At 37.1% G+C, this 12,731-nt stretch overlaps 1 protein-coding gene and 1 pseudogene across 2 annotated transcripts; both read left to right on the top strand.

The window, feature by feature from the left end:
- Window positions 1-3,752: 3,752 nt before the first annotated feature.
- On the top strand, window positions 3,753-3,871 carry LOC126808964 (5S ribosomal RNA; annotated as a pseudogene).
- Window positions 3,872-5,195: 1,324 nt separating this feature from the next.
- LOC126817954 (uncharacterized) lies at window positions 5,196-12,731 on the top strand. 2 transcript variants are annotated; one of them, XM_050545138.2, is made up of 4 exons: window positions 5,196-5,467; window positions 6,673-7,068; window positions 8,895-9,068; window positions 9,874-12,731. In XM_050545138.2, exons 2-4 carry the CDS (start codon window positions 6,686-6,688, stop codon window positions 10,664-10,666), a joined length of 1,350 nt encoding a protein of 449 aa, XP_050401095.2. In that variant the 5' UTR covers window positions 5,196-5,467; window positions 6,673-6,685; the 3' UTR covers window positions 10,667-12,731. The 2 variants fall into 2 exon arrangements, with proteins under 2 accessions (XP_050401095.2, XP_050401088.2); XM_050545131.2 differs by having other exon boundaries at window positions 5,198-5,480.

Below are 12,731 nucleotides of genomic sequence, written 5' to 3'. Positions count from 1 at the left end.
ATAAAGAAATTGATAAAACATAAAAAAAAGTTCTTGTATATCAAAGTGTCACATAAGAAAAGAGGGTGGGTGATCTCCCCTTGTCATATCAAAATCATGTTAAAACCAACTCGATAAGTTATATCCTCAGTGGTCTCATTCCGTTCTACTCCACTATACCTTGTGTTTATTGTTTCAGGGGGGGTTGGATGGCCGAATGGTTAGCATGTGTGCACTGTAGCATAAGGTCTGTCATTGAGTCAACTGGTGGGGTTTCGATTCCTCGGTTGTACGTGACAAGGAGTAGGGTCGCATGACCAACCTCGTAGGTTTTCTCTGGGTCCTCCGGTTTCCTCCCACAACTAAAGACCCCTACGCGCAAGCGAATTATGGAAATAAAATTGAACCATATGTTAGTCCCGAAATGACCGAGTTTGTGTCGAGTGGACGTTAAAACCCCATTTCTCTCTCTCTTTCTCTCTTTATTGTTTCAGGGGGGTTGACTGGCTGAATGGTTAGCACGCCCGCGCTGTAGCATAAGGTCTGTCATTGAGTCAACTACATTTGTAGCATGTATTCGATTCCCCGAATGTACGTGACAGGGAGTAGGGTAGCTTGCTTTCCACCCTCGAGGGTTTTCTCCGGGTCATCCAGTTTCCTCCCACTGCTAAAGACCCCTACGTGCAAGCAAATTATTGAAATAAAATAGAACCGAATGTTATTCCCGAAATGACCTGGTTTGTTTATCTCTTTCATTAAATTAAATTCTATCTGTTAGTATAAACTATGAGTATGACTGTCGAGTGCTGAAGGCAGTGACCGATCTATTCAAGTGACCGATCTTATACTGGAATTTTAAGTATAATGGATGATGGAACATTTATGTCAACAAACAAAAACACCAAACAAATATTTTTATTTTTGTCGACCGCATACAATGAACAAAAAATCACTGCAGACGATGAATATGGTCCCGCAGATGAATGACTGTTGTAGCTCGAACAATACGCTACTGCCCAATGACATATTGTTGGATTTAGATAGATTTTTACGTGGGTTTAGGTAAATTGTTCTGTTGGTGGTATTTATGGTAAAAACAAAAAGTATAGATTAAAATGGCTAAGTTTCTAACTCAATATCATCCAAAGTCTTCGACATTGAAAACACGAATTATATGTCAATTTAAATCGACATTGATGTTGTGATCTTACCAGGAAAAGATGGGCTTCTGATATCCAATATTTAAGACAAATAAAACATTTTACCATTGATACATCAAGCACATTTTTAACAAGGGACTGGAAGAATGAGGCTAGGCATATTCCACAAGTCATGTCAAACGGTGACGGCTTTTTCATATCTTGAGAGTATGCGCAATAAATACTATGTAGATTAGAATAAACAGACGCTAGAGATTGTCATTTGATTGAGACTTCTGGCATATTTCGCGGAACATAATTGATTTGAAATTAAGAGTAAATCAATTTATATACATTCATATTACATTATTATATGCATTGCCACCCATTTGTGTCAATTTCTTGGTCCCAAATATTAGCGATTTAGCTCCTTTAAAATATGGCCGCAATAGGCTTCCATATTTAATGTGTCATGATCTATTGTTTGAGGTCACACCAATTTGACTTTATTTTTTGGAGCATCTGTAAAATAAATCCTTCTTATTTGTTTGAGAAATAGACCAACATAAAAAAGTACTTTGTTGTGCCCGAACAACAGAATGTTAGGGGGGCAGGACCTGAAATGCCCCCCTCCCCCTGTATATACATTGGCGTGCAAATAAAAGATCCCTTGGTAATTGGAATTTGATATAAGATTAAGCCACAAGAAAAATTATGAAATTTCAGTAGAATCTGTACGAGCAGCCACTCCTGTTTAGCGACATCTCACGTCTCCGATCAGGTAGAAAAAACTGTGAAGATAACAATAAACTCGGGATTATCAGTTAATTAATCTCTTTTTTTATTAAATGATAAACCTTGATCATTGTTTTCACACGTAACGAAATTCATCTATTGCTTTCCTGTGAATTTGCCAGTCTTTTATTTTTAACTGGTGTCAAGTTCACATCACCAATTTCACACAATTATTTCATTGCACTCCCATCGGAAAACTGTAAAACATTTTCTAATGAAACACGATGATATCTATTATCCCCCTTTTTCCTAAATGATGAAAAGCAGTTCGAACATATCGATTCGTCCTACATGTCAGTAATAGCTGAGAAATGAAAGAGGGGAAGATTTATACATTCGGGTCTTCCGGTTTCCTCCCACTTTGATTCGCCCCTTCATGTCAATAATATCTGAGAAATGAAAGAGGGAAAGTATAATCCTTAAAGCGAGAATTTCATAGTTTCTAAGAAAGTCAAAATATAATTATTTCTGTGTCTTTTGCTCAATAGGTTGTCAACTCTACTGTACGATCATAGATATCATTCTCACACTTACATCTCATTCACCCCGGAAATATTAACACAATGACCTCCCTTGTTTTTCTACCCCCCCCCCCCCATAGAATAGCTATCTTCAAACGTTTAAATTTGAAGTTGAAAATGATATTTTTGCCAATTTCTCAACTAGTAATAGTGAATTATAGGATTATTCTTTAACAAGGTAGGACTGTTTATAGATACCATCTATTTTAAGGCTTTTTTAAAATACATTTTAAAAATATGAAATTGTCGCATTTAGTGATTGAGCACATTAAAAAAACACAACACAATTTATATGGAATACAATCACTGGTTTATACTCATATAGCACGACGTTTCGACAAGTATTCTCTTATCGTTATCAAGTACAACATAGGTCTTATGGCTTCTATGGACTATAAATATTACTTTTTATTTTGGGGGGTTGGGTGGCCGAATGGTTAACACGTGCGTGCTGTATCATACGGCCTGTCATTGAGTCAACTGGCGTGATTTCGAATCCCCGGTTGTACGTGACAAGGAGTAGGGTCGCCTGTCCAACCTCGTGGGTTTTCTCCGGGTCCTCCGGTTTTGTTTCCTCCCACTGCGAAAGACCCCTACACGCAAGTGAATTATTGAAATAATTTTAAACCATATGTTCATCCCGAAATGACCTAATTTGTGTCGAGTGGACGTTAAACCCCATTTCTCTCTCTCTACTTTTTAGTTTACTAATTTATCATTTGTACTTGATAACGATAAGAGAATAATTGTCGAAACGTCGTGCTATATGTGTATAAACCAGTGATTGTTTTCCATATAAATTGTGTTGTGTTTTTTAAAGAGAGGAAGATTGAGGCTTTTATATAATGGCCATGGCGCAGACGCAAAGCACCATACTAAACTTAGGCTGTCTGCCTACATTTAGCTCCGCTTGAGAACGGTCACTAAGCTAGTTGACTGACATTTTAAGTCCTAAATCTACGATTTTAGTCGAAAACACGAAGTATACTTAGAGAATTTTAAGTATTTATTCTGCTTGCATTTAATAAAATTGAAAGAGTTTATTTAGTCTCTGTGTGAATGACAGATGTGAAACGGAGTAGAACCGCATTACAAAACAGTAAACTAAATTTGGCATATGGCGGCCATTTAGGACAGAGGTCTATTCTCCAAGTATGAAGTAGATGGATTTCTGTGTGCAAAATGGCAAAACACATCCGTTTATTATGATGAAGTTGACCTCTGAAACCCATCGCCCAACTCTCTACATCATCTATTTCCCCAACTGGGTTTATATGGTAATATGATAATATACTAGAATTTTTAACAAAAGACATGTGTCTACGGCCATACCACGTTGAAGGCACCAGTTCTCGTTCGATCACTGAAGTTAAACAACGTCAGGTCCTGTCAGTACTTGGATGGGTGACCGCCTGGGAACACCGGGTGCTGTAGACGCGCTTTTTTGGACCCCATTGGAAATAAGCAACGGATGTTATATATGTCAGGCTTTATGGGCTATCCTAAGTAAAGGTCTCTTCATGACACCATACCTGTCATATTTCTCTATTTCCGTCTCATTTCACATCCCAATCATACAATACAGCACATAGTTCTTATTTCATATGCATATATATATTTATTGTTGTCATGTTGTAACCTTTACTTGAAAAATAAATAAATATCATAAATTTTAATTGTATATTGACCATTTCATTTTTTTTATTTTAAATATTTATATGCATAAAATATTTATTTCATTTTTAATTTTATTTACTGTGATATTGTTTTTATTTTTGCATATAATACTTTTTCTGTGATATTTATTTAACTAATCTCACATAAATCACCATTATGTTCGGCGTTAACATAGCCCGGTGGTTGCTGACATGCCATAAAACCACATTTCATTTCATTTCTCATCGCCCAAACTTGAGACTCACTTTACCTTCATATTTGTATATTTCAACTCTCGACTAATGTCAATAAGGGTCAACACGAGATTAGTGTGGCAGGGAAATTACCAGACATTTTTAATTTCCTTAAAGAGAAGTTTTGAATTATTTTCGACCCAAAAGATGAACAATTGTCTATTTGTTGTGTTTTGAAGGTTCTTGGACTTTTACCAACTGGAGAGAGAGAGGGGGGGGGGGAAGAAATGGAGTTTAACTCCACTCCACACAAACTAGGTCATTTTGGGACTAACGCATGGTTCAATTTTATTTCAGTAATTCGCCTGCGCATAGGGCTCTTTAACAGTTTATATTTCAAATTAATTATTATATCAAAACAGCCCGCAATTCAAATTTATAAGTAAACTGATGCCACCAATTTGCCCTTCTACTAATAATGGGAATTGTTCACCAGTGACACTAATTTAATTGGAGTAGGAAGTTTACATCAGTGAGTAGTGACACTAATTAATTAATTAGAACAGACTATATCCCTACACCCACAAGTTCAGTAACCTCCTAATCCTTTATCAAAACAATCAGATGTGGGAATAGTGGAGGTTAAACAAAAAAACAAACCCTAAAATAATACTGCCAATTACTAAACAAAACATCGGTGAACCGCCGGTCTAACGTCAAAATAATCAAGGACTAAGGCGTGAAAGTGATTTCTCCCATACAATTAACAAACAATACGAATATACCTTATTTAAAAACATCGATGATTCGATCTAAAATCAAAGAACAAAACAGTCAACGAGTAGGCCTACAAGATAGGCCTATTTCTTCCATACAATTAAAGTGTGTACGAGTCAAGTATTGGTTGTGACGACTTAACCATTAGTTGTGGACGAGTCAAGTATTAGTTGTGTCTGTGGACGACATCGTTAATGCCTTGTGGACGACTTGACTAGTTGCTGTGGACGACTTAACTATAGACCACTTTAGCTTGTAGACGACTTAACTGACACGCCATCTTGCCAGCCTTCACCTCTCGCCAATATAGGTCATTTGCGGTTTCACCGTTTGTTGTTTGTTATCGTCGAAGATTTTTTGTGAAATCTCTTTAAATAGGAAGCATAGAAGATTTTGTGGAAAATAGGTGGATATGATACGTAAGTTTAATGCGTTAGCAGTTCAAATTGTGAATTTTACTGTCCGCTGATAGAAGTAAACTGGTTATCAACTTTCACGACGAGCTTTTGACTGTTCGAATGTAAATGCTTGATGTCACGTAGTCAGAATATCAAAGAGTAACATCTAACTTATTGGATTAGAACTTTAGAACTTAATACGGCTTGAAGAATCTTGAGGTTACTCTGGGGTAGCTACTTAAGTTACTAAGCCGTGTAATCCGATGTTTTATTGGAGGAAATTAGCTTACCGTATTTAAATAAAGAATAAACAAAAGAACCCAACCACTGTCATTATGTCATCAAAGAAAAATCTGTCCTAGCTAGATCTGATTCTCAAACATCCTGGATTTGTTTACGGCCCCCAACACACACACACACACACACCCCATGGATTAGCTACGTTCTAACGTTGAGATATACTGATGTGTTTGTTTTTAGCTACGATTGGATGCCTTTAGTTCCAAGTGGCAAACTCAATTTCTATATTAATGCATGTATCATCTTTAAAATAGATAAGTTTATGATAATTATGATTAATTAAACTTACAGAGGCCAATGTAGTGGCACAACTGTCGCCTAACTCCAAATATTCGCGTTTAAATTAATGAAGCGTTGTTTTTGTCTGACATTTCACCGCCATCGAAATCCATTCATAGTTACTGTGCTTTCGATTGTCTTTTTGATTGGCTGTTATAAAAGCCTTATATTTAGCCCCGCCTTCATGATGACAGCGTATCGTTTAAAAAGATGGCGGTCTTAGTAACAGCTTAACACCTCGATTTAAAAAACGACAATTTGTACCCGTTTCAGGTAGGATTATATGCTTAATTGTAGTTGGGTGTTATAGAAATATTGTAAATAACAATAATCAATCGTTGTTTTGATTAAAACTATTGTCAATTTTGTTTAAAAATGCCGGGTGTGAATCACTCCCGCAGCTGCAACGTTATAGGTAATGGGCTCATGTCTTATCTCGAAACACGGAGGGTTGAGAGATTATGGTTTGTTATCTACCCATGGATATACAGTTTACCAGATCACATGCTATTAAAACACATATATCGAAGTTGGCAAAACTGATCAAGTTCAAAGTAATGAAATCAAAAGCATGTGTGCACTTTTCAAAATAAATCCGAACGTATATAAATAAGATGTTTTAAATACTTTTCAGTCATATTTACAAAATGCCTTCCGCAAAGAAACGCAATTCCTATACTGCAGCTTTTAAGCTAGAAGTGGTGAACTATGCTGAAGAGAATGATGGCAACATGGCAGCACATAGAATGTATGGAGTGAGTGAAAAGTGTGTTAGAGACTGGAGAAAAGCGAAGGAGGCGTTGAGACAGACAAAGAAGACGAAGAAAGCTAATAGAGGCTGTAAAGCTAGATGGGGTGACCTAGAAGACAAGCTGGAAGAATATGTCTTGTCACAACGTGCTGCCAATAAGGGTTTGAACACCGGAAAGTTACGTTTAAAAGCACAAGAGATTGCCACCGATCTCGGCGTTGAAGATTTCACCGGTAATCCTTCCTGGTGCTTCAGATTTATGAGGAGAAAAGGTCTAAGGTATGTTAAATTTCTTTCATAGAAGAGAGACAGAGAAATGGGGTTTAATGTCCACTCAACACAAACTAGGTCATTTCGGGACTAACTCATGGTTCAATTTTATTTCAATAATTCGCTTGCGTGTAAGGGTCTTTAGCAGTGGGAGGACCCAGAGAAAACCCACGAGGTTGGACAAGTGACCCTACTCCTTGTCACGTACAACCAGGGAATCGAAACCACGTCAGTTGACTCAATGACAGACCTTGTGATACAGCACGCACATGCTAACCATTCGGCCATTTTACTTCCCATCTTTCAAAGAAACTCTGTGATTTGTAAGTACATGTATTAATTAAAGGAGCTAAATCGCTAGAAATTGACACAAATGGGTCGCAGTGCATATGGTAATGTTACATGAATGTATATAAACTGAATTACATTCAATCTTTTGTGTTTTTACCCTTGCAAAGGACCATGTATAATCGTTTAGATGAGATGAAAAACTTGTATACTAATTGACAGGCACGTAAAAGATCCCTTGACAGTTGGAATTCGATATAAGAGTAGGCCTAGCACTGCTGTCCAGGCAAAATTTCCCTCATAGCAGACTGTATGGTGTATGCCTTCTTCATTAGCCCAGTATAGGAGCAGAACAGTAGGACGTTAAACTCCATTTCATTTCATTTTGATACAGGTACCAGTACATAAATCATTCACTTTAAATTGTTAATGATACAGGTACGGGTATATAAATTGTTAATGATACAGGTATTTGTTTATAAATTGTTAATGATACAGGTATTTGTTTTATAAATCTTTCACTTAACAGGAGGTACTGGGTTTGATCCCAACATGGTTTCCTCATGTCATTTATGTCTCTTTATCCGGAACGGATGAAAAACCGAATCCATATACATGATGGGGTGCACATAAAGAACCCTGTCTGTTTGTAAATACAGCATATTCATTTGCATATTCATTTGCATATCCATTTGCATACCCATTTGCATAATCATTTGCATAATCATTTGCATAATCATTTGCATATTTATTTGCATATTTATTTGCATATTTATTTGCATATTTATTTACATATTCTTTTGCATATTCTTTTGCATATTCTTTTGCTACGTTTTGAAATTTAATAACATAAACACACATGTTTTATAAATTTATCATCAAGCTTGCTAATAGTATTACATGTTAAAATATGTCCTTACATATCAAAATCTATCTAAAGTCTGATGTCTAAAGTGAGGTTTAGTTAAAAAGAAAACTTGCTTGTAACCAAGGAAGTAGAATTGAACTCGCCCCAAGATTTAGGCTCTAAGAAAATAGCACAGGTTAAAGGAGAGATGTTATTATAGACCAGTTGCAAAAAAAATTAGTGTTAGTTTAAAGGTGCACTTACTCAATCTATACTAATATTCGTTTGTCTGTCTGTTCGGGGTTGGCGGCTACATTAGGTCTGCCCCGAGTCTGAAATTTGGGGTATAGGGGTAGCTCGGACTGGGGAGTAACATAGGCCAGGTGGCGTTAGTCTACCACTTCCGGTTTCGGGGTTATGACCCCGGAGCGAAGCCGGGCATTCTTCTAGTACACTATATTACTTGACATAATAAAACCTGTAAACCTATTAAAATTCTGCTTCGCTACAGTTAAATATATACATCTCCAATTGTCAACAATTATAACTGTTGGTCTTAAGAACCCTTGACAGCTGACAATCGAATTAAGACTAGGTCGTTGTGTTACTGTTAGTAAAAACTTGTCGAAGCATCTATTATACCCATCTTCGTTAGCCCAAAAAGCCGGACGTTTAATTTTATTTATATTTATCATTACAGGAATGACAGTGACAACCAGTTGTACATGTATAAGAAAGCTTTCGAGAAGTTTTCAAGTGAAATAATCACCAAGAAAATTATTAATGATAACGAGATACTATATATGTCCAAACTTCTGGCTGTCTTCAAATCATATGTTGATAAAGTTGAAGATCTCGATGCTTTCGATTACAGGTTTGTTTATCTTGTTTCGTCTTTGCGGTGGCTCAGTTAATAAGGCGTTAGCGCGCTAACCTGGGGGTCCCGTGTTCGATCCTTGCATTGACTGAGAAAGTTCATCTGGATTTTCCTATATGGTTCCCATTTGTAAGTTGCTTGTACGTGACAAGGAGTAGGGTCGCCTGTCCAACCTCGTGGGTTTTCTCTGGGTTCTCCAGTTTCCTCCCAATGCTAAAGACCCCTAGGCACAAGTGAATTATTGAAATAAAATTGAACCATATGGTAGTCCCGAAATGACCTAGCTTGTGTCGAGTGGACATTAAACCCCATTTCTCCCCCCCCCCCATAAGTGATGCTGGACGGTGTGTCCTGGCAAGGGAACAATGTAAAGTCGTTCAGATGGTGCGAAAAAACAGAATTCCCATGGAGATGACTGCACCTAGTCGTTCGGATAGAACTGAAACCAGAGATCTTATGTACAGGTTGACGTGCATGTTAAAGAACCCCTAACAGTTGGAATTCTATTGCTGTCTAGATAATTTCTCTCATCATTCACTTCAGATTAGTGTCATAATGCTTACTTTTCAAGGGGTATGGGGGGCACAAGACCTGTCATTGAGTCAATGGGTGTGGTTTCGACTCCCTGCTATTACATGACAAGAAGTAAGGTCGCCTGTCCAACCTCTTCGGTTTTCTCTGTTAGTTCTGTTTCCTCTCACAGCTAAAGACCTCTATGCGGCAGTGAATTATTGAAATAGAATTGAACCATGTGTTAGTTCCGAAATTAAACCCCATTTCACTCTCTCTCTTTACTCTTCAGATCATCAAACTTAAAAAGTCGTCTTCGAGTGAAATTTCCCCAACTTGAGTTTTGTCAGCTGACGTATGATTTAAAGAGTGAGATAGTATTTGTGGAAGACACGTATCCTTCAGAGTCTTCACCGACGGAATCAACAGAGACCGAATCATCTACTTCAGAATTTGTTTCATCCTATGAAAATTCTTGGGAAACAAAATCATCTAGTTCCGAATCTCTTCCATTTTGTGAAAATTCTAGGGAAACAATAGAAACAAAATCATCTAGTTCTGAATCTCTTCCATTTTGTGCGTCGTCTACGAAGTCTAATCCCTTAGATAATGATTTACAGTACCTCCTGTATACGTCTGCAATAACTTTAAGAAATGAGTTTCCAAAAACAACTGTTTATAACGGGGCCAGACCTCCTATCTTATCTAATGACTGTGAATCGTCTGTTTATAACGGGACCAGATCTCGCCTCTCGTCTGTTGACTGTAAATCGACTGTTTATAACGGGGCCTTGCCTCCCCTCTTATCGGATGACTGTAAATCAACTGTTTATAACGGGACCAGACCTCCCCTCTCATCGGATGACTGTAAATCGTTGATACCTATACCATTATATAATACTATTGCATGGATAGTGGGTGGATCCGACGAACAAACGCTGGATGCCTACGTTAAGGTTGAAGACTCAGTGAATCTTAAACTTCTGTCAATTCTTCGCGATTTAGTTCAACTACACAGTAAACATAAAGGAAATACTCTTCAAAATCATCAGAACTGTGGACCCTTTAACTTGACTTGGCTTTAAGTAATAATGCATGATTTGTAAATTTAAGGAAAATATCTGATCAGTGTATAACAACAGACTATTAGTTTTGTAAAGATAAACTTTATTTACATCAGGGACAAGAATATACATGTACATGTAAAACAGGGATATTTACACGGTGCATTATAAACTATGACATTTTGTTACAGAATTTTAGGGATCATGAATTAGCTTCTTTTTTTTTTAGGGTTTTGATGTTTAGGTCTTCGTAGAATGGGTCGCAGTAATTTTAAGTGTTGCCATTTTATTTTCAACTATATATAATGTCTGGGGATCACGGTGGCTAAGTGTGGCTCGCTAGCCTGGAGGTCGGGTGTTCGATCCCTGCATTGGCTGAGAAAGTTCATCCAGATTTTCCCCCTTGTCAGTGATGCAGGACTGAGGGCCTGACAAGAACAACTGTCTAGTCATTCGGATGGGATGGAAAACCGAGGTCCCGTATACACATTGGCATGCACGTAAAAGATCCCTGGATAGTTGAAATTCGATATAAGAGTAGGCGATAGTGCCGCTGTCCAGGCAAAATTTCCCTCATATGACACTGTATGGCGTATGTCCATCTCCATTAGCCCAGTCGGAGCAGAACAGTAGGACGTTAAACCCTATTTCATTTTATTTCCTTTATATAATGTCTTCGAAATATCAACTGGGATTTTACATTGTGTTTATATTAAGCAGCCCCCTTGGTTATATTTCAGATAATTTTCCATCACTTAATGAAGATGTTTCCCAAATGGCAGCCCCCTTTTGCTATCATTATTCCAATCCAAATAATTGTCGGCATTTCTAAATATATATTATGTAGCGTGTTTAAAATAAGCTGTTGCCCCTGTCCGTCCATTTACATTTGTTGATTGACAAAATTTTTATCCAATTTTGATGAAACTTATAAATATATGTTTATATTCCACAGATCTTGGATGAAATCTGTTTTAGCTCGTAACGGAGCCTAACTTTGTGTATTATTGCCAATGATTGTAAAACACATTGTGTTTTATTGGTTTATGGATCATCTAAGAGTAACAATTATCTGAATTTAAAAAGCTTTCATTTTTATCTGCAGACAAGAAAAACTACATAGAAATGCAAAAAATAAACAACCAATATCAAATCAAGTGTTGTATGTGACAAGGAGTAGGGTTGCCTGTCTAATGTATCAAATCAAGTGTTGTATGTGACATGGAGTAGGGTTGCCTGTCTAATGTATCAAATAAAGTGTTGTATGTGACGAGGAGTAGGGTTGCCTGTCTAATGTATCAAATCAAGTGTTGTATGTGACATGGAGTAGGGTTGCCTGTCTAATGTATCAAACCAAGTGTTGTATGTGACAAGGAATGGGGTTGCCTGTCTAACGTATCAAACCAAGTGTTGTATGTGACATGGAGTAGGGTTGCCTGTCTAATGTATCAAATCAAGTGTTGTATGTGACATGGAGTAGGGTTGCCTGTCTAATGTATCAAATCAAGTGTTGTATGTGACGAGGAATAGGGTTGCCTGTCTAATGTATCAAATCAAGTGTTGTATGTGACAAGGAATAGGGTTGCCTGTCTAATGTATCAAACCAAGTGTTGTATGTGACGAGGAGTAGGGTTGCCTGTCTAACATATACATGTACATGTATCATATCAAGTAAATGGATCCAGTTGCCAGCTGTGTGTACTAGTAAAATGAAATGAAATGAAATGAAATGGGGTTTAACGTCCTACTGTTCTGCTCCTAACCTGGGCTAATGAAGACGGGCATACGCCATACTGTGTGCTATGAGTAAAACGAAGAAACCTGTTAAATTTCATCAATTTCTGTTCATAACTTTTAGGGTTATGGCCCTTGTTTAACTTTGTAGACTCTAGTGAGCACTAAAACAACAAAAGCTATCATGGATCTGTATTAAATTGATATAAGTTAAAACTTTGTCCACTGCTCAGACCATTTAGCTGTTCTGTTGCCTGGCAACCTATCAAATTATTTATTTGTATGTTTTCTTATAAATACTTTTTATACTTGAAAATTGTTATTGATAAAGATAATAAAGATATAAAGTACA

Source organism: Patella vulgata, chromosome 1, assembly GCF_932274485.2.
Source record: "Patella vulgata chromosome 1, xgPatVulg1.2, whole genome shotgun sequence".
In the NCBI taxonomy this organism is placed as follows: Eukaryota; Metazoa; Mollusca; class Gastropoda; family Patellidae; genus Patella; species Patella vulgata.
Note: the sequence above shows the minus strand (reverse complement) of the source record. Positions and strands in the feature narration are given on the sequence as shown.